At 41.8% G+C, this 26,858-nt stretch overlaps 1 protein-coding gene across 2 annotated transcripts; it reads left to right on the top strand.

Annotated features, from left to right (window-relative positions):
- Positions 1 to 1,582: 1,582 nt before the first annotated feature.
- On the top strand, positions 1,583 to 25,701 carry PODN (podocan). Of its 2 annotated transcripts, none has more exons than XM_018912458.3 (11): positions 1,583 to 1,898; positions 5,245 to 5,489; positions 6,972 to 7,065; positions 8,614 to 8,678; positions 12,802 to 12,911; positions 15,140 to 15,296; positions 16,682 to 16,797; positions 18,675 to 19,332; positions 21,629 to 21,777; positions 23,395 to 23,608; positions 24,662 to 25,701. In XM_018912458.3, exons 2-10 carry the CDS (start codon positions 5,250 to 5,252, stop codon positions 23,573 to 23,575), a joined length of 1,770 nt encoding a protein of 589 aa, XP_018768003.1. In that variant the 5' UTR covers positions 1,583 to 1,898; positions 5,245 to 5,249; the 3' UTR covers positions 23,576 to 23,608; positions 24,662 to 25,701. The 2 variants fall into 2 exon arrangements, with proteins under 2 accessions (XP_018768003.1, XP_009086986.1); XM_009088738.4 differs by having other exon boundaries at positions 1,583 to 2,862.
- Positions 25,702 to 26,858: the final 1,157 nt, after the last annotated feature.

Genomic DNA, 26,858 nt, shown 5'->3' with positions numbered 1-26,858 from the left:
GTTCATTTGGATCAAGATACAGATGCCAATAGGCTCATGGTTAGGCAATGTTGTGAATTCTTAGGTCTGAAAAATACTTCCTGCTCTGGAGACAAAGCCCCCTTTTATTCCTTGTGTTGTGATTATTCATTTTTTTGAAGCAAAGTGACTGCAAGTTACTTAGAAGAATTTTAATGATTTTTTTTCTGTCCTTTCTTATAAAGGCACAATACCAGCACATAGCAGTGAGCACTTCAGGAATGTCAGTATTTCTGTAGAGTCTTAATCAAATAAATAAAGGTGAGAGTAAAGAACACTTTGTTACCTTTTAAGATACAAGTAAAACCTCCAGAATTCCTGGTGGCTCACTCCAGGCAGATCACAAATGAGCTGATTCCTGGAGAACCACTGTTCTTGGAGCTTGTGCTTCAGTAGATCTGCTTGTATCTTTTGTTCTGTGCCATGTTGCTGATTGCTGTGTCTGTTACTTGAGTTTATCATATCACAATTAAATTTAGACTGTTTAGGACAGTGACAATACAGGCAGAGCTGAGCAGGTCTCACATTGAATATACTGAATTAGTGCAGCTTTGCTCTGGACAATGCTAAAGTCTGCAAGAGTTTCTTTGAAATCTAAGAGCTCAAGGTTGCCAAGCCTGTCCTTGACCAGCACAGGGGCTTTTTACTGCTGGGCAGTGCAGGAGGGTGCCCTGTGCCAGGCCCATGGCAAAGAACTGTTGTGGCACACACTGTCACAGCTGCCCCAGCAGCTGTTTGCCCAAGGACCTGGTTCTCTGCCATCTGTGAGATCTGAAGATAATCATACCAAAGTTTAAACTGAGTCTTCAGGTTCAGTTTTTAAACCTGGAAATGTTTCTTCACACAGGCTGCAGCCACCACTCAGGCCTGGCAATGGGGAACATGCAAGAACATGAAGATTCAAGTTTGACTGGAAATATCTCCCTCAGCTCATTCTGTGGTGTGAGTGTTGCAGTGGAAATTCTTTGCTCTGAAAGCTCCAGAAAGCTGCAGTGAACAAAACCAGTGGCTGCTGAATCCATGTACCATGGCAGGACATAGCCTTTGGCTTAGTGGTGTGGCAGAACAGTTTTAGACAAATTTTACTCCAGCTCTGGTTTTCCTGAGAATTTGTGTGGATGATGGAAATGCAGCACTGGGCCTGGAGAAGGGGGATTGTGAGTCTGGGGTATGTTAATGTAGGAGAGTAAGATGTGGAAGAAGTGAAAACTTGGAGGGGAAAAAAGCCTGTACAAATAATGTGTAGCACAGTGTGAGGGTGCATTACCTTTGCACATGGGATATCTGATGTCTGACTCTTGTGTGCCTCTGCTTCCCCACTAAAGGAGGCACAATGCCCCTCTTTTCATAATGCCCTGTACTTCCTCTAGATGCTACCTGACAACAAATTACTATATTTCTACAGCCAAAACACAGATAAAAATGCACTTTTGGGGAAGCTTGAATGCTGGTCACTTCCTTTCCCTTGTGGGCTGCTCTGGCCTCCATAGTGAGTGAGGTAATCCCCCTACTCCTCCTCCCTGAAAAAAATGTGCACATTTTGTTTTATGGACTCAGGGTTTTGTAATATAGAAAGGGTAGCAGGCAAGTGTGTCCTGGATCTCTGAGTCACCAGGAAAAAGCAGCCAGCTTTGTTTTGTTTTTATTTTGGTTTCAGTAAAAACACACTTCCCACTCTAACTTTTCAAACTTCCACGTGGCACACAGGGGGATCAGTTCCAGTTGATATAAGCCTGGATGAAGAGAGGGAGGAAATAACTTAATTGCTTTAGACTTTAGTTCAGCTGGAGTGGAGAGGGAAGAATCAGTGTCCCTTCTTTGGAACTCAGCAAGAAGGTCGTGTTGTTGGTGAGGACAGCTCTTCTTCAGTTTTTGTGGAGGTACTGTATGGAGCACTGCAGGGCACTCACAAAACAGGTGGCTTTATATTTAACATAGTAACTGCTGTCAGGGAAAAAAAGCTGTGTTGCTTTCTTGGGAGTATTGCTGCACTTGGAGCATACTGTTAGGAAATATATCTTCCTGTTCTTTCACCAAGAGTGGGGAAATAAGAAATGTGAGGCTTCTGGGCTGAGTGTCTGTGTGTGTGAAAGTGGTGCAAAGTTCTGAAGTTAGTGCTGTAATGCAGGGCATAGAAGATAAGAGATTGAGTGGATGGGGTGTCACAGCACATTTGGGGACATTGCCTGTAAGACATTTGTAGTTTCAGCCTATTGATCACTGGTCCCCAAAGATCAGTTAATGTGCTGAAAAGGAGGGAGACTTAAAGGGGAAGGAGATAAAATGCAGGAAAAACTGCTGATCTATCTGTTCCTAGCTAATTTGAACCAGACCCCCAGAGAATGAGAGGACATTCCCACCTGGAATTCAGACTGAATGCAGCTAAACTCAAAGATGTAGTAACGGTGCAGCTCCAGTGTCCTGCAGTGAAATGCAGAAGCACACACACTGTCTCTGCCTCTCTTCTGCCAATTCCTGCATGCTGTCTCTTGGCTTCATTCACAGATCTTACAAACTGTGTTGACAAAAGTAATGGGAGATTGTTTATTTCCCAAGTCTTTATATTCAGGCTATAGCTGCTTCCTCTTTCCTACTCACATTTTCCTATATGGTGGCTTTGGAAAATTCCTCTCCGATTTCGCTGGGAAGTGCAGGAAGCTCTCACTGGTAGAGGGTTGCCTGTTACTCTCTCCAGTTCTGCTGCTCACATCTGGAAAGGATCTGGCTTGGAAAGGGGAGACTCACTCTGAGCTCAGTGCATGTTACTGACATGGCATGAGCTGAGAGAGCCTGTGGGGGCAAGAGAAATGTTCTTCTCCATTCATCTCATTTCTGACAGCAAAGGTGAGTTTTTCTATTTTTTTTTTAAAGCTGGCTTGTCAGACAACCTGCAGCAGCAGCCTGCCTTTCAGCTGCAGCTTTTATCAAGGATACTCAGTGTAACAAATTCAGCTAACTTGTTGATTTTGAAGGAGAATCTTCTCCTTCAGTGGATGTTTTTCCCTCTGTGTGTGTGAGTCCTGTGAGAATGCTTGTGGGGAATGATAGGTAAGAGAGATGAGATATTTTGAAAGTGATTCTGTGGTTTATTGAGGGCACTGTAATCACTGAGAAGCATTCAGTAACTCCTGAAACTTCAGTTTACCTCTTGAGACTGTGCCTTTTGTAGCAGTCCTGTGCTGTGAGGCACTGAAGTGCAGGTATCAGTTGTTTCTGGACTCAGAAAGATGCAGCCACAGAAACCCCTGAGCTGGTTTCAGTGTCACTTCAGTCTTTGGGTGGCAGGACCTGCTCCAAAGCCTACCTACAGCAAGGGAAGGGGACTGACTCTTTCTAGTGGGTTTTGAGCTAGTCCTTTAAGAGCTTTCTTAACAAAGTTTGAATCAGGCCCATGGGAATGAGTTGAAGTGGAGTGATTTACTTCAGCCTTTCTGAACTAAAAGAAAATCACCATCATGCCTGGTTTTACTGCCTGCACTCCAGATGTACACGGATGTTCCTCTATCCAAAGTGTCTCCCCGTGCTAGAGCAGCAGTCCCTCCAAAGGCATTGTAGCAGACACATATTGATAAGGGGGTGAGATTGCCCCAAAATCTTAGTGTGTAATAGATAGAATATTTCATGTTAATTTTCTAACATCTTTTCAGCAACAGATGTGGAAAAGCCAGCATGTTGCAAACATAGAGAGCCCAAGAAAAACTGTAATGTAACTGTGCTATGGGAACAGCGTTGATACTGTTGACACTGTTACAGCAGGGGTGTTTGAGAACTGAAAATGCAAGGTTTTCTGTCTATAGTTTCTTTGGCAACTATCTGTAAGGGTGAGCTGTTATATAGGAAAAATACTTTCTTACAGATCTGAAATACTTTCTGAGATAATTTTCTCTTAGATTTCTGAAATATTTTCTGAGATTAGGTCACCAAATACTAAGGATTTTACTAATCTACTGTTGGCATACTCAGATGGCCAGTTTTGGTCTCAGTGTTAATATCTGCCATACAAGGAAAGTTCTATAAAAGAGATGAATTTCATTATATTCAGCTATTACAGATATGGAAGCTGTAAAATAGTGAAATAGGGGAAAGAGTGATCAAGAACACAATGATAAATGCTTAAAATCATCCACCCAGCATGTTTGTAGCAAAGACAGGACTAAAGCAAAACCAGCATCCATGTTTTGGGGTGTTCTACCCTGTAGTCCCACTTGCTCCCATTGCTTCAAGTACAAGTCAGTGTTTTAAAAAATTACTTAAGACTTGAATGGCTCTGACTGAGAGCAGGATGTCTCCAATGCTTCCCAAGCATCCAAGCTCTCTGTGAGAGCTCCTGGTGCAGATCTGCAAAGACTTGTGAATGATGTAAATGGAGACACAGTTCTGACAGCTGCCAGTCTGGCTCTGTGGGATTCTTGTTTCTGATGCAAAGAAGGAATCTGGGTTAGAGCAGAGGTGAAGAGAGTATTTATTTGATAAGGTCATGAATCCATTGTGCCTTTTCACCTTAAAAGATCAGCCTAAGTCTTTCTCATTGCTGTTAAATCCTTGTGTGAAAAAATAGCTGAGAGGATAAATGACAAGCCATAACCAGCTCTGACTGCAAACCTTTATGTATGAAATCTGAGAAGGGCAGCAAGTGGGACCGAGGAGGCTGGGTTAGGGCCAGCTGGCTGCTCCAGTAGATACTCAACTTCTGTTTGGATTATTTTAACCTGCTGCCAGAAAGATAAAAGCTGAACATCAGCCAAGTGTCTTAGGTTCAGATCAGCGCTGTCCAAAATCCATAGGAAGCCCGCTCTGTTTTCAGTAGCTGCAAGGTTTTGTTATTGTTTGATGCACGTGTAGCAGCCCTTCTGAGAATCACTCCTGATCAGTCTTTATGTTCAAATAACGAGAAGAGTTTCTTCCTATGGAAAACTATGAGAAACGGTACGACAGACAACCACATTGAAGTAACATTGCATAACCTCTTCCCTACATCTGCGGGGTCATCTGGCGTTTCTCAATAAGAAAAAAGCAATAAATATCTCGGGGAGTCGGGGCCGGTGCAGGGGATGCTGTGCCAGGGACCCACTGGTTGGGCAGCGCAGTCCCCAGAGTGCCTTGAGGGGCCGTGAGAGCGCCCCGGGAGAGCGGGAAGGCGGCGGTGGGGCTGGTCCCGGCAGGGCCGGGGTTGCGGGGCTCGGCCGGGCGCTGTCCCGCGGGGCTGATCCGCTGTCCGGCCCGCAGGGGCGATGCCCGCCGGCGGCCGGGCGCTGCTGGCGCTGCTGGGGCTCCCGGCGCTGCTGGCCCTGGGCTGCGCCGCCGACAGCGACTTCGTCGAGGGCGGCCCGGAGCGGCGGCGGCCCGGGCCCGGCCCCACCTGCCCCCGCGACTGCGGCTGCACCCAGGAAGGCGTCGTGGACTGCGGCGGCATCGACCTCAAGGAGTTCCCGCTGCTGCTGCCCGAGCTGACCAACCACCTCTCCCTGCAGGTAAGGGCGCGATCCGTCGCCCCCCGTGCCCTCACTCTGCCCCTGAACCCCGGCTCCTTCCCTCAGTCCCTCCTCGGCTCCCTTCGGGAGCAGCAGGTGGAACCGGACCGGCTCCTGGTTATCGGCATCCTCTCCCCTCACATCCAGGGAGGGGAAAAAGAGCTCCTCATTTTCTCACAGCTCCATTAGAAGAATTTTGGTCCAAACCAACAATTTCTTGTTTCTCCTTTGGCCAACCCAAATTTCTGGTGGAGCCCTTCCATTTTGAGGTGTCTTTGAAGAAGATGGGCTAAATGACAGAGAATTCTTGGGGCAGCACAATGTGTTAGTTCCCACGCAGTGAGCCAGTCCAGAGGCAGGGCCAGCCCATGTTCCCCACTGTTCCACCTCTCCCTGCAGCACATGGACTCAGCAAGGAGCAGGTGTGACATGGCCAGTGCCACCCATCATGCCTAATGTCATGCCTACAGCAAGTGGTCCTGCTCCAGACACCTCATGTCTTGTCATGAAAAGGTCATATAAGATGTGAGATTCCAGCTTCAGGAAGAAGAATCAGGATGTGCTAGACTGTCAGCAGGTTTCTATGCTCTGCTCTTAGCTGATTGATCCTTGTGACCAGCATTTGGGCAGGTGTCCTTTCCCTGCCCGTGCTCTGACACCTGAAGGGCCAGAGTATGGCAGCGTTGTGGCTGTGCTTGAGGTTTTCAATGCCTGCCCCTTTTGGTTTTGGTTTATTGCTCCCATCTGTCAATTCTGTTCAATGGATGAAATGCACATTTTATTTAGAGCTTTTCAATCAGAAAAACTGTAATGTAAGCTGGCACCTTCCTCAGCAGATCTCTCCCAGGCATGTGTTAGCCATGGCTCCTGCCTCTGCTACCGAAAGAAAAGAAGCTTTTTGGAGCTGCAGCTGTCACTTTCAATGCACTGGCCTGGCTTCCAATGGGTCCTTGACTGGTCCCCTGGATGCTAAAGCTAGAACCAGTCATTAATGGCTGGAATGTTAGTCAGCATGTGAATGAAAATCTGATGGCAGTCACCCATGACAGCACAACCAGTGCAAGTGAGCCTGGTTTGATGTTCCCTGCCCGTGACCTGTGGCTTTTTAAACAACCCATGAATAACAGAAGCCATAAGCTTGGAAATCCACCATGCCAACCTTTTAAAAAATGCTTTGCTACAGCTACAAGGTTTGGCTGTGGCAGATTGACTGTGGGTCTTGCCAGGCGTAATCACACTCTTTGTGTGCTGCTGGTGCATAAGCTGGATGTTCCTGGAGATGAGCAGAAGTCAGGCTTTCAAATGCTCCTGGGTTTGGATGTTTTTGGTTTGAGATCTGAGTTTGGCTCATTATGAGAGAAGTCTTGACAAGGATTTGACATGGTGGGTTCACTTCCAGATTTTATTGAAGTTCACAGTCTGGGTTTACTGGGATCCTTTTTGGATTACTTTGTTGATGATTAATACTCTCCATTTTCTTAGAATAACCAAATAGAAGAAATCTTTCCAGAAGAGCTTGCTCGTCTTTATAGACTGGAAACTCTCAATTTGCAAAACAACAGGCTGACTTCAAAAGGTGAGCCATGGGGTGGACAGAGCCTGTGCCTCCAGAGCACCAGCTTATGCAATGAGGCCAGTGACAGCTGATAAGGAAAGCCAGGGTGATGGATTGCTTGGATGGAGGGGTTTGTTGTGAGCCTCACTCCTCTGGCCATCACACAGAGCATGGAGACACTTTATCATCTGAAACACAATACTCAGTGTGGAGGAATGCAGCCCTGCTGAACCAGTGGAGGAGACCTGGCAGCAGCTCGTGTACTGTGGCGTGAGATCTCCTCATCCAGGAAACTCCCTCTGCTCCCACAGGCACTTCATGCAATGCACTTGGGAACCAGAAACCTCCACATGCTGAATGATTTCCTCCTGAATGACCTTGTTTAGTTCAGTCTAGTCAGTCAGGGCAGTTTGGTCCAGTTTTGTCCTTGTCAAATTTGGTCTGAATTTATATGTATATTGCAAATAAGGACATTTATAACCTTCTCAAACAATTTTGATTTTTGTAGGCAGGTTTTGCTTGTTCAGTCTCATGCTTATTAGAGAAACTTAACAAGAGGAAAGTAAAAGAAACAGAGGAATTGGAGTAAACAGTAAGGAAGGAGGATATGGGATACAAAAGATGTAATTATTATTAATTTATGTGTCACCCACTTGATCTGGATGCTCTTTTTATCTTTATTGAAATCTCAGAGAACAAAATTTATTGAGAATGTGGGCATATTATACATGGGCCCCAAGGCACAGCAATCTTACATAGCACAGGGAAAGCTGGGCTTATTATATCCACCCTTTGACAGTATTACCTTTGGGCCTTCATGTTTTCTTTCACAAGCTTCAGTGCAGCCCTGAGTTTCCAACATGTTTGGACATGGAAAATAGCTTTGCCTTTGACAAGTGCCAGGTGAAAGTGTTTCTTTCAGGCTTTCCATTGTGACAGCAGTTGTGCTTGTGTCATTAGCTGGATGTGGAGTGACTCAGCTGAAAATTAATAATTATTGGGGGAGGATAAGCCCTGAGTTGGACCAGCTCTCTGAGCTGCTTACTGTTTGGACACCTGAATTGTGGAGGAGCAGAGCAAGAGAAGGGTTGTGACATGCAGGTTCTTTTAGCAATATAGTCATACATCAGGTTGATCTGATCACTAAGCAACCTCAGATTATATCCTAGCAAGAAATAAACTTGCAGAATCTTATGCAAATTACAGGAGAAGGTTCTCAGATAGTGTGGTTGCTTCAAGCACTGACAATCAGCCATAGAGCAGATCTGCACAGCTCTGTACCTGATACCTGCCAGTGGGCTTGGCCACAAGCCTTGTGTGATCAGGATTTTAAATAGTCCTCAATTGCTCTTAACAAGTGTGCATTGGTTGTTTTGGTTTGTGGGTTTGTTTTTTTCTTTTTCCAATTAAAAGAGATACTAATAGGTCTGAATCAGATTGTTTCAGTGGCTATAAAAAGTGTTTCAATCTCACATAGAAGATACTGAGAGGGAAAGCTGCCCTCTGGTATTTTCACTCAGAAAGGCAGTAAGGTGCTGATGTCACTGATTAGTTATTCCTGTTTTTAAGGGTTGCCAGAGGAAGCATTTGAGCATCTGGAGAACCTGAATTACTTGTACCTGGCAAACAATAAGGTAAGAGGCTCTGAAGACTTTCAGAGCTCTTTTCTAATTGGGTTCTGAAAATTAAATTATCACCTTGTCAATTCTTTTAAAATGTGTATACTACATAAGTAAAACTGTGCTAAAATGCTATTCTAATGCAGGTTCATCTAAGGTCAAAACAGTAGGTGAAGTTTAGAGGCTACACATGCAGGTATATTTTGAACACTTGTTTATTTTGCACCTGGTGAAAAGATTCCCTTGCGAAGGGAGGTACAGAAAGCCCCTGCATGCATAAATTACCACTGTCTTCAGTAGGCTTTGGGTCATCTGCATGCAGATTTGGTTCCTGCCTGTATGTTGGGTAATTATATGAAATGCTGCCTTATCAGATGAGGCTGGTTGAAAAATTGTGAACAAACATATCCTACTGCCTGTGTTTGAACCATGAAGATCTGTAAAAAGCTATGCAGTTTTCCGTGACTCCCATTCTTACTAGGTTGGATATAGGGAGGATACCCCCACACAGTGAAGCTGTGCCAGTCATTAATTTATTATTTCAGCTGCAGTGACAGGAGCTGAATTTCTTCCTTTGATGGAGAAGATCCCAGGTGCTTTCCTATTGTGACCCAGGTTGGATGTATTGACAGAAGCACATTTTTCCTGCCAAAGCTAGGAAATGAAATAGCTTCTCATATACCCTTGCATCTGGGTGGTTCCTGTTACGGCTTCCTTTATCCCCAGTGGTTGTCCACAAATATTTGCTTCAGAAGAAATTAGGATCCACAGAAAAATATAAGTTAAAACATCAGGCAGAGCTTCTTTGTCTACAGAAATCTTGCCCTTCCATCCCACCCTCTCTCTTTCTGCATGTCTGTATATATATTTATTATCCTCTTAAAATCTGGGACCATTTGATGTCCTGATTAAATACATGTGGCCACATTCAGGTTTCAGGCCAAGACACATCCAGAATCACTCCATACATTGAGAATAGAACCCATTCCTTAGTACAGTAACATTGTGTTCTTTTCTCTCTTTCAAGCACCATTTCCATGTAACAATCTTGGCAGTTAATAACTCCATAAAAAGGAACAAGCCAGACTGTGACTAATATTCCAGAACCTAGCACTCTGATTTTCCCTGTGTAACAAAACAAAGTGTTTGGTTTTTCTGGCCTTGCTGCAGAGAGAAAAGAATCCCAAAAGAAATTGCAAACATCAGCGAATGTCACAAGTAGTTACAGTGAGAAGTTGTGGACCCGCAAAAAAAATAACACATTTCTTTATAAATCACAAGCCAGGACAAACCAGATTGGCTTCAGACTGCATCTCCTCTGCAGCAGGAAACACTGGGGATCAAGTTACTGTGGTGTCTGGAGGAGAGCAGGGATTTGCTGGTAGTTTGCTTCTTGTTTTATGGATTATCTTAATGCTGCTTTATCTTCCATTGTGATCCCATCAGATGTAGCTAAATCATATTTCATTAAACTGGCACAGTTGGTCAGAGAAAAGAAATGTAAGAGACTAAAAGCCTTCTGTGGCCTGTGAGTAACAAGTACTTCAAGTAAAGAGTGGATGCTGTAGTTTCCTTTTCAATTTTTCATTCCACTCTCGTGTTTTTTGTCTCTCAAATAGATTGCACAGTAAACCTTGTTAGTGAGAGAAATTATTCCACCAAATGATAGACCAGATCCTGAACTGTCATTATTGACTATAAGCAGGTGATTTTGGTGACAGAAGGTTTACATTTCCCCATATCCTCAAAGTGATATGGCATTCACCTCAATCCAGCACTTCTGGTTTTATCAAAGCTTCATCCAAGCAAGAAAAATCTAAGCAATTCAAATCTGGTAATGACTTTTGTATTAATCTTCTGAATTCATTAGTTAACAGTGGAGAAACACTCTGCCATATGGAAAGGAAGGTGCAGCAGAAAAGTTGAAAGAAAATTGCAGTAGGAGAAATGGCAGATTGCTTCTTGTTAGGGAAAAAATTAGACAAAGCTATTCAAGTCAACTTTATTTTTGCTAACACTTAAAATAATCTGTCATGAATTCTTCAAGAAGGTAATCAGTGAAAATCGGTCTCATGACCAAGTGCTGAAATGCCAAAGCAAAACCCTGAGCAAGTGAAAACTCTTTTTGGATTAAACTTCTCATTTTCTTTCCTCTTTTTTGTGGTTCTGATGTCTCTTATTTCACATGTCTGAGCCATGCCCTTTGCTTTGTACAAAAGTTATGACCTAATTGACTGGAGAAAAGCTTTAAGGTACCACTGTGTATGAAAATGATTAAGTCTTGTTTCCTGTGTCTGAATTGTCAGTGTTACATCATGTCAGAGACTTATTTCATTCTGAGGCAGTCAGACCTTCTCAGTCAGAGATGAGTGCTTTTATCCAGCTCACTGAAATCATATCTCCCAGATCAGGAGGTGAGAGATTACCACCAAAGCCAAGAGCAACTGCAGGAATATGCAGAATGGCTCATTCCAGTGCTCACAAACCATCTGGAATTGCTGATAGGAGTGTGATTTGTGGGAAAGATCTTTTTGTGTGTTTGTGACACACAAATGTTTAAGACAGGCTAAGGATGGAAGTTTTGGGACAGCTGAAAATGAAAACCAATAAATAATGTATTCTTCTTTTTTTTTTTTTAAGACTGTTTTATGACTCCAGTAAATTGAAAGGTCATGGATGGAGTTCATCAATGCACTCTTGACATACCAGTAGAGAGGAGTGTAGGCAGCCTTTAGATAAATACATAGTTTAAGGCTTGGGTTAGGCAGTTCTCCAATAAAATGTCTCTTCTTTCACACAGTGCTCATATCTTAGATATTTTTGGTTTTACACAATTATTCATAACCCACTGCAGTTTTATGGTAATAAAAGTTTGAAAAATATGGTTTCTCATTATGTGAGTCTTGCTGTGCTTTGTAGGCTGAAAGAGCCAGGTTCTGTTTCACTCATGATGAATACCTCATGATGAAAGAAGCTAGATTTATCCAACAGAGCTGTGAGGAAGATTACAGATTCCATGAACTTCAGGCTAGAAGGCAGATCCCTTCCATTGCCCCAGTTTCCCATCCTGATCTCAAAGATTTCAGTATCTCCCTTTGGAGTGCACGTAAAACAGAGTGGTCTCATTAGTACTGCAGTGAATACCTAGAACCAGGGTGGCTGCAACTGCTGACTGCAGTTCATTGTCTTCTCTACTCAAGGATCATCTGGTACAGCATTGTGTTAAAAATTTGTTTCCCAAGGGCTTTATCTTGATACATAAAGCTCCTGGGTGTATGCTTGCCAGAAAACTGCCCTCCATCCAGCCTGGATAGTAACCTGTGTTCTTGGTTTGTGGGTGAATGACTTTGTTATTAACAGCCACTCAGTGAACCTGGCTATTGTATTACCTGGATGCTCTCTGAAACAGCTTTTTTGGACCATTGCTTTTTATTCCATCAATTTGTTCAGATGCAGGTGTTTCTAGGATTAGCTTTTAAAATCACTGATAAAAACAGCAACAAGAGCAACACATTCAGTCCTATACCTGTTGTCAGCTATAAAGTTTTGAGGACAGGGCCTTACTGTACTTCCTGATGCATCACTTGTTTATTGAACAAGGTATCACTGTACCCTTTGCTTTGAAGTGCCATTCAATATTTCATCATTTGGCCCAGAAGTGTCCTTGTTCTTTGGGAGCCTGAATCCCCCCTGCAGAGATCTTCATAAATGGCTGCAGTGGAGCAGAGGTGTGAAGTGATACCTCCCCTCCACAATACACTTTTGTAAGAGAATGAGCAGTAGGTCACTGTGAGGGGGGTTGGAGTTCTTTTGGCACAGCAGACTGAGGAATTAGGAACAATAATAAGCAAAGTGTTTGGTCTCTGAATAACAATTTCTTGATTTCTTCCACCAAAAAGAGACAGGACCCTTCCAACCAAAACAAACATTTTCATATCTTAGAGCAAAAGTCTGTCTCCTTCCTGGACAGATTAGTGAGTGAGGACAATTTGTTTTTGTTCATGAAATCTACATTCAGTTTAATTTATCTTTGCCTGTTTAGGGAAGATAAATTTGAAAGTGTTTTGCTGCTGCTCTAATACTTGGTTAAAACATTTGCTGCATTTCATTGGAACTCCCCTGTATATTTCTTTTACAGCTAACAGTGGCTCCAAAATTCCTACCAAATACCTTGATCAGTGCAGATTTTGCAGCCAATTATCTCACTAAGATATATGGGCTCACATTTGGACAGAAACCAAACTTGAGGTAAGGGACTGGGAAGTAAAACAATACTGGTGTTCTGCCACTGCTTGGATGCAGTTGGTGGGTGATAAGAAAATATCTGGCTAAACTATATTATTGCCTACTTGTGTTTTTGGAAAGAAGCTGTTTGTTATTCTCAGCATAAAAGATCAAACAAACACATTCCAAGGGCTTTTGCTAGCTGCCAGACACTTCTGCAAATATCAAATGAAGTTGCCCCCATTTTATTTGTGTATTTGAGTTGAAAAGAACAATTAAGTTTCTCAAAATGGAGATTAGCTGTCTAATAATCTCTAGTTTTATTACAGTCTGTTCATTTTAAAAAGTAAAATCAGGTGGATGGGACAGTACTCAGAGCAGTAGAACTCAGTTCTATTTAGGGTAAGCACTTCAGCACCTTCAGAAGGGGTTCATACTCCAGATCTGCTGCCAAAGGTCTCTGCTAGGTTCAGGCTGTGATTTTCTCATCTGGACTGACAGCAGCACCTCCATGTCAAACCCAGAGGCACCCAGACCACCTCCTGTGAGGTGTGGGCTTTGCTGAAGGGGTTTTGAGTAATCTGCAGCATCCACACAGTGCACCATCCAGATCCTCCAAACTGTTGGGAACGATTTGTGCAGCCAGGTTTGGAAGCAGTTAATTACAGCTGGCCCAGCTGAGCCCCTACAGCTCAGCATTGTGATGAACTGAAGAACTTTCCATTCCCACTGAATTCATTGAGAGCTGGAGCTGCTCTGCACTTCCTGGGCCTTTAGTCTCTCAGGCTCTTGGAAGCTGAAAGGGCTGAGTCACTCACAGATTTCTGGCAATACCTCATTATGAAAGAAGCTAGATTTATCCATGTTTTCTTCCTTAATCTCAGGTGGAGATGCTGCTGTGTTTTGATTCCATATTAAAATTATTGACTCTTCTGAAGTGATTTTCACACTCTTCTATACAAACACAAATTTTAATCAGAATAAGAGCTAATTGATTTCCAAGGTTAGTTATATAAAATCCCAACACAGTTGTTTCAGTTGGTTTTTTTTTGCCCCCAGCAGAGTTCATGATCTCAGACTGATTATTTGGAGAGTAAGTTTTTCAGAAAGGCAAATATTTGTGAGTTAAAAGTACAGCTGACCATGCAGGGTAAACAATACTTCCAGTGTAGCTCTGAACTCCCTGGAGTGTGTGATCACACAATTGTATTTCCATACTGAGCCTTTCCTTCCTTCCAGAAGGATGTTGCCAAGTTCTCTGCTACTGGTAGAGAATCCAAGAACAAGTTAAAAAAGCTCACTTTGACAATTTTGCAGTTTTAACCTCTCTCTACAAATTTAGCTGCCTGCTGTATCTGGAGGTAAACACAGGAAAGGAAGAGGTAATCAAGGTCACTAAAAGCCTATAATTTCTTCTGTTAAAAAGAAGTAAAATGAATTAATTTAGCAGTTAAGCCAGTGAAAAAGAGGAATAACTTCATAAAGGTACATTGCTTTGTACAGAATTTAAACCTGTGTAAGGATGAATCAGTTTCTGAAAATCTGTTTGGAGAAACTATTTGGTGAGTATTAAAAGTTGAAAGTAAGAAGGGCAAAGGAAAAGTAAGAAACTCTGTCTCTTGATCTCAAAGGCTCATTAAAAACCAAAGCACAGAGAAAAGTCTGCCAGACTGAGTAAATCTCTTGTCTTTCTGTCAGTATCCTATTCTGAGTTCTAGGAGTAGGAGAGAAACTGTTTCCTGGGGTGTTTCCAGCCTTCATGGGAGCAGAAAGAATGGAGGGTTAAGAGATGGTCCTTTCTTATGAGACCACCAGGCTGATTTTGTAAGCCCAAGCAGTCCAGACTCAGTTCCAAAGTGAAATTAAAACTGGGGCCATATCTGTTAAAAAAGAGATGAATTCTAACTCTCTGAGTGAGGCCCCACACTGACATTCTGTGTTTCTAAGTACTGCAAAGTCCCAGGCTTGCACTCAGTTTCTTGTAAAGAAGTTAAGGGGACTTGTGAAATTTGTATTCATGTGCAAGTTTGGATTTTGAATAGACATAACTTTCAGAGAGTGTTGGGGCTAACCATTTGGTTTTGCATCTGTACCCCTTGCTAAGTTGAAAAGCACATTTTAACAACAAATCTAATTATCTCAAGAAAAGAAGAAAAGATTGAAGTTAGGTTTTAAACTAAGCTTTCTCTAAGTAAACAAAAACTCCAGATCTCCCTATCTGTTGAACTTCATCTTTTGCTTCCTTCTAACAGATCTGTGTATCTTCATAACAACAAACTTTCAGATGCTGGGTTACCTGATAATATGTTCAATGGCTCTAAAAATGTGGAGATACTCATCATGTCCAGCAATTTCTTGAAGTATGTTCCAAAGAATCTCCCTCCAGCACTATATAAATTACACTTACAGGTAATGGCAACGACATTTTGTAATCCTTTAGGATTGTGACGAGTAACTGTGGCTTTCACACCGCACAGCCAAGACATCCCAGTGCCCCCAGGCCCACTTGAGGCCTTGCCTGCTGTATTCTCAACAGTAGCTGTCCCCATCTCCTTCCTTTTTTGTCCATAAGCAGTTGTGTGTTTTTGCAAATCACCAGAACGCTCACAGGGGGCAGAAATGCCTTTCTGTGTTTGCAGGGGGATGTACTGCAAATCCCTGTGTGGTTGCATTGTTGGTCTCCTCCCCGCATAAAATGATATTAATACATATTAGAACAGGAAGTGCATCATTCCATGGCCATGTGTGAAGTTTGCCACTCATGCCACTTGTCCTGACATCTGCTTACCCACTCTGTACTGGCTTTGCTCACTGACTCATTTCACACAGACCACTGCTTCCCAGCATCAGTGGCTGCTGCTTGCTACTGAACTGGCAATTCAGTTTGGATCAGACATTCTCTATTACTGCAACTCCTCCAGCCATAGTGCAATAGCAGAGTTGTGCTGTTAACTACTCTCCAACATTTTTAATTCCATGTCATCTGATTCTGATAAAAACACTTCATCATGTCTGAGCTGGAGATCTGAGCCTCAGCAATGGGAGAGCCACAGCGGTGGGGAGTCCTGGGTCCGCTTGCTCTGAGTGTTGACAGCTCCTTGGACATGCAGAGACTGGAGTCTGTTATCAGCCCTGGACTGAGGCAGCTCTGTGCTGCCTCCCAGCTCTCTTTTCCCTTGAAGGTTTCACCAGAATTCCTGCTAAAGTCTTCTAGAGTACAGGCTTCTCCAGCTTGAAGAAAAGTAAACGCAACCAGTCCAGTCCTTTAAATTGCTGGAATTTCCCTCCAAAGTATGAACTTATTTGTCTCCTGCATTTTTTCAACACTTTCAGATAATCATTATCTCCAAAAGGGGTCTCACACTGTGAGGATTATGCTTTGAACTTGTCTCCTTCCCTGCAGAGGAGATAAGCAGAGAAATAAGTGTTTTATTTGCAAGTGCACCATCTGTCAGTTGTAACATTTACCTTGATATTTCGACTGGGAAAAAACAGGACAATAAGAAATGAGAGGCAGCCAAAACTGGGCCAGAAATATCTGAGGGGTGTACTTCAGATGTGATTTTATTATTTTATTATTTATTGAGACACTCAGCCAAATTTGTCTGGGTTGGTTTCTACTTTATATAAGTTGACAAATGAATCTGGTCCAGTCTGTCCATCACATTATAATGCCCACTAAATATTTCATGTTTAGCCCTTCTGAATTTTAATTGCCCGTGCTAGTTGAACAGAACCCAAATGCTGTGTTGATTGATGCCAAATACTGTGCTTTGTGCTTCTGGTGACTCTAGAGCAACAAGCTGGAGAAGATTCCCAAAGGAGCCTTCAGTGAGCTTGCCGGGCTGCGGGAGCTGTATTTGCAGAATAACTACTTGTCTAATGAGGGAATGGACAACGAAACTTTCTGGTGAGACTGAGATGTGCACTGTGTACCTCTGTGTCTGTCTGCCCCCTCTGGGACAGTTGAGCATCTACTGAACAAAGGACACAGTAGAAAGTAAAGTTATTCAAAGCTGGATGATGTTATGCATTTCACTGCTAAGTCTGAGATGCAGATGATGCCATTCAAGAGCAAAGGTCTGGGTGAGTTGTTGCAGAATTGTTTCATACAAAAGACAGAACACTGAACATTAGACTGGACCACTCCAGTCTAATCAGACTTGGTCTGTGCCTGCCACAGACCCAGTCACACCAGGCACTAAGTCCCTTCTGGGAACAGCCACGCAGAACAACATTGAAAGCTACTCTCTGCTCTTCCAAAACAGTCAAAAGTGAGGATACCTGAGACTTTCCAATTTCTAGGGCACTTCACTGGGCATTAAAACCAGACCTTCATCTTCCCTGGAGCCACTTGTGTGTTTCTGTGAAGGTGGCTTGAAAGCAGCCCCACACACACAGAGCTGTGAATTGCCCATGCCCAGCTGTATCCCAGTGCAGGTGGTTGCTGGAGCAGGCAGAGATGCAGTGGTGCTACTCAAGAGCCAGATGGCTGCAAAAGCTTTCCTACCAACTGGTGCAACAGAAATAGCCTTTGGCTGTCCTATATTTAGCCTGGGACTTAGCACTTCAAAAACTTAACATTTTTTTTTCTCTGCTTGCACTGAATGCTGCCCTTGTTCTACCTGAAAATCCAGACCACACAATCGGTCCTGCCCATAATTTAGTTCTGTAAACCCTCCTGATCTTCAGATACAAAAATATAACAAACTGTGCTTTCCTTTTCTATTTCCCATTCCCAGAAATCTCCCTTAGTAGTTTACTATATCTGTGTTGAGTTCACCTCCAGGTCACGTTGGACATATAATTTCTGTTAAGATATTCCCATTCTGGGGAAACCTTACAAATGGCAGCAGTGAAGTATTTTACCTAAAGATTTTATTTGTTTATTCAGAGCATGCTTGGATAGCTGGAACAGCAGTGTAGTAACCAGTAAGTAATGTCTGTAACACATTAGTCTTCCTGTTTCCTGAAAACTCTCTGGTCATCTGCAATAGGTTATGCTGTGTCAAGTAGATTAAAACTCTAATTTGAGCTGAGAAACTGACTTGAAATACAAGGGAATACAGGGTTCCTCAGTCCTGGCTGTGGAACAACCATTGATCCATATCCAGTTGGTATAAGTGGCTGGTCTGAGGATTTAATTTAGCATCAACTGAGACTGTGGAATCCAGATTCAGTAGCTTACACAAAGCAGCTCTAGCCCTGACTCACTTCCATAATACTGGAGGGTCATGAGAAGTTCACTACCTTAGCCTAGGACACTAAGTTAGCATTTCTGCTTTTCATAAAAGTAACATTTCATCATCTAGAAAGCAGACCTGCCTTTCACTTTCAGCAAGTACTTTAGGAGAGACAGAAATTACTCATGCTCAGGCTTTGTTTCTGTGAAACTGAGAGCTAAACTCCGTGTTCTGGTAGTGGTCCCATGGCATTTTCCTTGTGGTATTTGTTCACTAAAATTGCTCACATGTTTTTATCTGGGACTGCACAACTGATCTCGGGCCTCAGCTCAGTGGCAGTTTGGGTGTCTGTGAACTTTGGCATGTTCTCTTGCTGGTATGGCTGGGGAGCAGTGGCAGTGCCTAGTCCTAATCCCTAATGGCAATATGGGAGCTCCCTGTTTTGGTGTCCATATCACTCAAGTCACAAGTCAGAAAAAGGTAGTCAGTTGTGGGTGCTGTGCTGGGTAAAAAGGCTCTAAAGCAAAGACTGCAAAATCTTTGAGCAAGTTGGTTATTGTTTCACCTTGTAGAATCAAAATGTTTTCTTTCCTGCTTTCCCAAGGAAATTGTCTAGTCTTGAATATCTGGATTTGTCCAGCAATAACCTCTCACAAATCCCAAGTGGTTTACCTCGAAACATCGTCCTCCTCCACCTGGAGAAGAATGCAATTAAGGTGATTGACAGAGATGTCTTGACCCAAATTAAGAACCTGGAGTACCTTCTGCTCCACAATAACAAATTAAAAGCCCGAGGCATTCACCCCTTAGCCTTCCAGGGCTTAAAGAAGCTGCACACTGTCCACCTGTACAACAACATGCTAGAAAGGATCCCCAGTGGGCTGCCCCGGCGAGTGAAGACACTGATGATCCTTCATAACCAGATCTCAGAGATTAACAGGAATGACTTTGCTACCACTTACTTCCTTGAAGAGCTGAACCTGAGCTACAACAAGCTCACAAGTCCCCAGATCCATCGGGAGGCCTTCCGTAAACTGCGGCAACTGAAGTCCCTGGATCTTTCTGGAAACAATCTCCACACAGTGCCTTTTGGCTTTCCAAAGAACTTGCAGGTTCTGAAGCTGAAGGAGAACGAGATAAGCATCATCCCAAAAGGGACTTTGTCTGGGATGACAAAACTGAGGGAACTGTATTTGAGCAACAATAAACTGAAAGTAAATTCAATTTATTCAAGAGCATGGAGAGAACTCAGCAGTCTTCAGGTAGAAACACCACCTTCTCTAATTGTTTTAATGACATTGATACCCTCATCTGTCTGCCTAAATCAAATTATGTAGCACCAATACTAAATGTGCTTGGTCCTCGTATTTTGGGGTTGCATTGTTAGTGCTACACACTCTGTTTCTAGAGTAGAAATGATATGCTATTGTGCCAGAGGTGGGCACCTTCCACTGCTGGCCAGTCCAGCTTTGTGTCTGAATCCTGACAGTGCCCTATATTTTCAGGAAAACATTGGTGAATGTTGTCATTAAAACTGAAATTAGGCCTTTCAAACAGCTTGTCTCCCAAAAGATTTAAAATCAGCTCTGAACAGAGACAGCAGGAGGAAGGAATGCATAAACAAAAACACTCTTAATTCTCAAAGCCCCCACATCAGCTTATAGTCAGAAAAGCCAAGCTGTAGGATTTAGCAGCTCAGCTGGCTAAGGCACCTGGGGAGCAGCTCGGGGTCTGGATTCAATCAGCAGTCTTCTCATTTGCTTAATTGTTGGAGAAAGTTAAACACAAACCATAAGGCAGGCAGGAACAATCACATTTGTGCTGAGCAAAATGACCTTTCAGAATTGTTACGCCGGCTGAAGGATTTGTCTGCATTTCCTTTTAGGCAACGGCCCCTTTCCTGCAGTGAAAGGTATTGCCTGTGTCATACAGCAGCCATGGAGGGGACACATGGTCAGGTCACTGCACAGGCAAAGAGTGCACATCTCAGAGCAGATCAGGGATAAGGACATGCAGCATATGTCACACTGGCCCCCAGTGTGTTTTCAGACAATCCTGACGTTAATCTATGGGAACGTTTCCCTTTCTGTTGTGTCTGGGAATAACCAAGAGCTTGTTTCTCAGTTAATGTCAAACAGCAATGCAGCAACAGTGGCTGCAGTGCTCTTTGCATCAGCTGCAGGTTTGGTCCCTGGCTTGAATAATACCTTTTGCATTTGTTTGGTGCCTCACTGATACCCGTGTGAGCAAATATATTTAACATGCAAAGCAGCCTGGAAGGGAAGATGCTGTTAAAAATTACAGACAGCTGGGATTGTTTTTCTGCAGTACCTTAATAAAATGTAGATTGTTTTATTTTCAAACAAAAATGGGTCATGATCCCTGCTGGGTAGCTGGAGTTGCTGGTTGGAATGATGAGCTTTCCTTTTCAGAGGTCCAGATTCACAATTATGTGGAACTTTTGTTCTACTCTCCCTTCCTGCAGTCGGTGTAAAGCCAGAGGTGTTGCTGACTCAACCATTGGCCACCCCACAGCAAACCCCACTCCCATTAAACAGGATTCAGATAATAGCACAGACTTAAAGTTCTGCTGTACTAATGGGGTATTTATGGCTGTTGCTTTTCTTTGGAAAAGCATTCATTCTTGTTGGTTGTTTCCAGCTGAATCTTTTTTATCATTAAGTCCTTAACTACGCAGTTGGTTTCTGAGTTGTTGCACTGGAGTGAATTTGGCAAATAGCCACCCATAAAGATCCTGATCATGCATATACTTAATATATACTTCAGTCCACACTGTTTCCATGGAAATCACTGGAGACTCTGCAACTGCAAAGCAAGACATTTACATAATGGACTTGGCAGTACCAGGTTAACAGTTGGAGTCAATGACCTTAAAGCTTTTTTCCAACCTAAACAATTCAATGGTTCTATGATAATTGTTTTCCAGACTGGCATTATGTGAGGAATAAAAACACTGGAATGAGGACAATTTTTTGCAAAAGTGTGGCTTTGCATAGTGGGTAAATAGTGTCAGGTTAGTGCTGGGAAAATACTACAATACAGAATAACAAAACATTTCTATTGATCCATTCTCTTGCATAAAATTAATCTGAGAAACAACCATGACCTTTAGTCCTGCTGTCTTCATACATTCTCCACGTTAGAATATTTCCAGATGGTTTTATGTGTAACTGTACCTATCACCATCCTTAGCCAGCAAAGTGTTCACAGTAGCAGATGCCAAGGAATTCTCCTGCATATCTGAAACCCAGCCTGTTTTTAATTTACTTGAACAGACATGGGCTAATGCCTGGGGACAGAGATAAAGAAATGCTGGAACTCTGAAACAAACCAGCATGACATACCATGTGAAATCAGGATGCTAAATAGGAATGTAAGAGGTATAATTGTCTTGGCCATACTTACCTTGCTGCAAATTAGAGGTAGAATAAATTATTTTATTCTATAATAAATATAACTTCAAAATTAAATCTCTTTCTAGTGTGTTTCTAACATGTAAATTCAGTTATTTAACCCGTTGTTGTCTCTTCCTTGCAGTCACTAGACATGGCTGGCAACCAACTGACATCTATCCCATTAGGCCTGCCAGAATCCCTGGAATATCTGTATCTCCAGAACAACAAGATCACAACGGTTTCAGAGAACGCTTTTGAATCCACACCCAAAATAAAGGGGATTTACCTCAGGTAAGGTCAAGCTTCCACTTCAACACACAAGATTTTTTCCTTCTTCATCTACTTTATAATTACTTAGTTTTTAGAAAGTATTTAAAATTCTTACTTTCTGAACAAGCATATTTGGTTTATACTAATATGTGACAAAACTAGATTTATCTGCTCAGAAACAACATGGATACACATAATAAGCTGTTTTTAGAAAGCTTGTCTTTTCTATGCTTATTAGAATGGATTGGGCATGCCAGTAATTCTGGGCAATTAATGTTTAACATGATGTCATATTCCAATATTCAGCTGTGAACCAAAAGTTTACAGTCCCCTAGTAGAAGTGCAGCTTTGCCTGTGTCTGTTGGCCATGGATTTTGACAAAATCCCCCTCCAGTGAGGTGTGTGTGACTAATCTTGGAGTTGTGTGTATTCCCTCAATAGCTTTGTCAGAAACAAGTGACAAGTTACAACTGTGACAGTTACGTAACCAGTTTAGGGGCTTTGCTGGGTTCTTTCCCACTCTGTCAGTTGGATGAGGACTCTGTTTTTGTAGATGACAGATACTGACCTTTTTTTACATGTAATGTAAACTCACAGTAACAACTGACTGAAGCAGAGATTTATAGCACAAGAAGGGACTCTGTCCCTGTGATATATTCAGTTTTAATCTGATGGAATATTATTGAAAATATTATTTAGAAGTAATTTATGAATTCTTTAATATATGATTAAGCTGATCCAACGGCTGTGTTCAAAAAGCCTAGGCTGCAGAAGACTAAATATGGTCTTATTTTGACTATGTGCAGCTAAACTGCCCTGTAGTTCTGAATAATTCTGGAGCATACCTTTATGGATGAATGATTCCATACCAAGCAAACAAAATTACAAAGTCTGGTGTAAATTAGAGCAGTCTGTCTATTCAGCTGCTCACATTTATGAGATTTTAGTGAATGCTTGGATATGAACCAGAAACCACATGCCACATTCTATATTTCTATATAAAGAAAAAAGGAATTTGCAAAACAGTTTTGCTAACATATTCAGGAGGCAACTCCACCCAAGCTCAGTCGTATTTTTAATGGGAGGCCATTAATCACTGCAGTGCTGTGAAGCAATAATATACATATGGAATATTACAGAGAATACAATTCTAAGCATGTTCAAAAGTAACAGATCAGTATCTGTGACAGGTTCATAAACTGCAGATTAGTTTATTTGTATTCCTGGAAATGCAAATAACAGCTGAAAAATGACTGCTTTGTGTTTAAAGGGTTACTTTATTTTGAGTTTAGTAGGTGAAAAATTAAACTGTCCAGGAATGACACAGAATTTTATGAAAAATCAGTTATACTTTAAAATATGGGCTGTGAAGCAGATGCTTTTCCTCTCTGGGAAGGAGAAAGGAGAATAGCAAGAGAAAGAATTTGTGGGGGAGGAATTCCAGTATCATGATTTTTTTTCTTTCCCTATGCAGAGGAGTCAGCACTTCTAGAGTGCTGTTTTGAGTCAGTGTAAACTTAGAGTAGCTTGGGCTCAGTATAGAGTAGCTGCAGAATGGTTTCCTCTTAGTCCCCTAATTTCTCTGTTGTTTATAAAAATGGGTTTATTTTAACAAGGGTGCCTTTTTGTTTGTTTAAGGTTTAATAAAATTGCAGTTGGAGCACTGAAAGAAAGTATCTTCCAAAACCTGAAGCACTTACAGGTACTGGATATTGAAGGGAACCTTGAATTCAGCAACAGTTCAAAGAATAAGGATGACTCAGAAGAGGAAATGGAAGATGAGGATGAGGATGAGGAAGAAGAAGAAGAACTGAGATAAAATGTGAATTTACACAATCCCATCACATGGGAGGTAACAGCTGTAATTGAGTTAAATTAAGGCCCCAGTTTTCAGACTCTTGTGTAAATAATTCAATTTACACACATGATTGAAGTATAACAAGTGAATGTCTGAACCCTGAACTTAAAGACTTCCACTAAAGCATGACTGGGAATCACAAATCAAAAAGGGTTGAAAGTACAATATTTTGTAAAATGAAACAGTATATATGTTTTATCAGACTTCTTAATGGACTATTCTTATTGGCTTTTGTTTATAGCCAATAAGACACAGTAGTTAAAGATGCAGGTCCTTGTTCGCTAATTCTGATAACAAAAAATGCAAAGATATTTCATGATAATTTTAAGCAATTACTTCCAAAGGAAAACAGAGAACAAACTGTGAAGCTTGCTGATGTAGAAGACATGAGGTGAAAATAGATGACAAATTAAAGTAAGATTAGACCCACTGTTAAATGTGTCATTAGATTACAAACTCTGTCTCAAGCAGTATTTAAATCACTGATCACTCGGAGGAGAAAAATAATGTTATGGTTAGTGTATTTCTTATGGAAAGAATAGCATGTCTACCTGAATCTCTTCAGCTGCAGGAAAAAAGATACAGGGACAAAGATATTTGAAGAATATGCATTCTTTTCATAAGAATAGTGATCTATTTACTTCATCTCTTAAGCATCTTATGTTCAAAGATGATGAGGTTCAGGATTGCTCTTTACTTCTGGAGACCTAAGAGTGAGGAAAAGATAGTTTTGTCCCTAATCAACATTTTGTCACTGAGAATGACACAAGGAATTGCTAGGAATAGTGCTAATAAGCTTAAAAGATGATGGGGCTTGAAAAGGGCAGAAGGTACTCGGGAAGTCAAACATTAGCCCTCCTGGCTGAGTTATATGAAAACTTTGTTAAACAAGAAATAATTTATATCTGCAGACTTAGGGCAGATTCAAAATCAATGCCTCTCTGGTTTAGTTTTGGGGCACGTGTGACATGTCAACAGGTACTATGTTTGTCTTATTCTGAATTCTGTATTCCATTATGTAACTTATTTTATTTGTCTGTTTTGCAGGAAAACATATGGAAAAATACATATATGTCTATGTGTATACATCTATATAGATATACAGAGAACACTTAGCAAAACGTGCAATGAATTATGCAGAAACTGTCGTGGCACTGGGCCAGGCTCATGGAAGACAGTGTGTTTCAGTGCCTTATTCAGGGAGAGACCCTGAATGCCTTTCCAAAGCTTCCAAATCATCTTATACAAGACCCAGGATCATAAGGGATTGCTCTGGAACTCACAAAAGCTGGCTTTTGTTTCTTCTGTTTCTCTTCCCTCACTGTTTCCATCTGTAATAACAATATGGGACTGTTTTGAACACAGGCCTTCAAATGCCATTTTTGTCACTGCATTTTAAGTGAACCATGTTTATGCCTCTTTTCTTTTCCTCCACCCAAAAGAAGCTGTTCTTGGCCAGGGCAGATGAATATCTGCAGCAATTTCAAATGCAGAGCAGTGAATGAGGCATTTTGGTCATCAAGCAGCAGTAATAATTCTGGATGCAATTATTTCTCTGTTATAACAATGTGTATATTTGGATGAGAAAAACAAAATAAGGCTGGATCCCGTAATATTTTATCTCTACTGCCAAAACCTGCAGTATATTCCTGTTTTAGAAAGGTTTTAAGATAAAACAATTGCTCTTGTGAATATATAAATAAATACATATATAAAATGTCTGCCTTCCAGAGCTTTGGTAAAGTTTCTGTCTTGCTGTTGTTTGCCTGTGGGGCAGTTGGGTGAATGTCTCCGAAGGTGTGATCAGAAGATGGAGTGACAGGATGGAGTTTGATGGATGTGGTAGAATTTTCTGCAGTGTATCTCATTCCCACCCAGAGGCAGGAGTGAGATTAACGGTGTAGAGGAGATTAGTGAGTGTGGGCTGTCTTAGGAGAAAACCATTAAGTATCACAAGAAATTTGTTCAGTTCAAGTCTGGAGACAGTGCTTGCTGTCATGCTCCCTTAAAGCTTCCCCTGTTTTATGATGTTGAGTGCTCTCAGCTCCTGTTGGAATCAGAAAATAAAGAAACCAAGGAAAAGAAGACCTACAGAGGTACAAGTTTCTCAGTTGATTATAATGTCCTTCATCTGAGGCAGCTAATCTGCTTGACAAAATAGTCTTTTCTTTTGAGGATTTCTGATTGAACACATGTTGTTTTGCATACTGCATTCCAGGATTGACTTGGAAACACAGTTGGCTTAATTTTTTACCAGCTGTTTTCCTGCTGGAGATCTAGTTCCACACTCTCCCTTTGGTTTCCCATAGCTCATGACAGTAATTTCAAGCTGTTGTTCCCTACCTTAGACAATTCAACACACTCATTAATCATAGACAGAAAGATTGCTTCCTGAAAAAGTAAAAGCTTGGCCCCAGAAATTGCAAAACCCACACATTTTTGAATATCAGTTATACAGCTGAGCAATAAAATACCCTTCCAACTGACTGCTGGAATAGATTTCTATGTAAAATGTCTACAGAATGTATCTCAAGTCAATTAGCCATCTCCAGCAAACTTCCAGTGGAAGTTCGGCCAATTTTCTGAGAAAAAGACCAATTTATTAAACTCCTGAACAAGCTGAGAATATGCAGATTTGTATAGTTTTATGGAGAACTGTTCTATTGTCTTCAAGCTTCTGTCCCTTGGATTAAGATTCTATGAAAAGTCAGATGCCTCAGACTTCTTTGAGTCCCTTGAGAGTCTGATGCAGTGAGTGCAGGAGTGAAGGTTCATTTTAGCACCTGCCAAATCAGGCTCAAAATGTCAGGATGACACATGCACTGTTAAGCTTCTCGAGCAAGCAGCAGCCTTTACCAAAGGAGACTCACCTACAGTTCAAGGTGCATATAGTATAAAGGTCAAGTTAGGAAACACTTATCCAAGTTTGTTTCAAATAGTTCCACGCTGAGTCTGTCCTTTAAATGGGGCACTGTTTTCCAGCAGCAAACCCCCTCCAAAAAACACCACCACTCTTACCCAGTAAAAGCCTCAAATGCCCCAAGATTCTTTGATTGTTCTGTAAGAGATTGGTGAGGGAGATCCACAGGCCTTATTCCTCACTTACCTGGTATTATCAGCACCTATGACATTGGACATAATGCTGTCAGGCCAAAATTGTTCATTTCTTTCAAAAGTTTATTTCTTTCTCTTAAAGGAGGAAGAAATGCCATGAAGGATGTTGAGGAACCATCAGAAGTCCACG

Source organism: Serinus canaria, chromosome 8, assembly GCF_022539315.1.
Source record: "Serinus canaria isolate serCan28SL12 chromosome 8, serCan2020, whole genome shotgun sequence".
Taxonomy (NCBI): Eukaryota; Metazoa; Chordata; class Aves; order Passeriformes; family Fringillidae; genus Serinus; species Serinus canaria.
The sequence above is the reverse complement of the archived record's forward strand: the minus strand, read 5'-3'. Positions and strand labels throughout refer to the sequence as shown.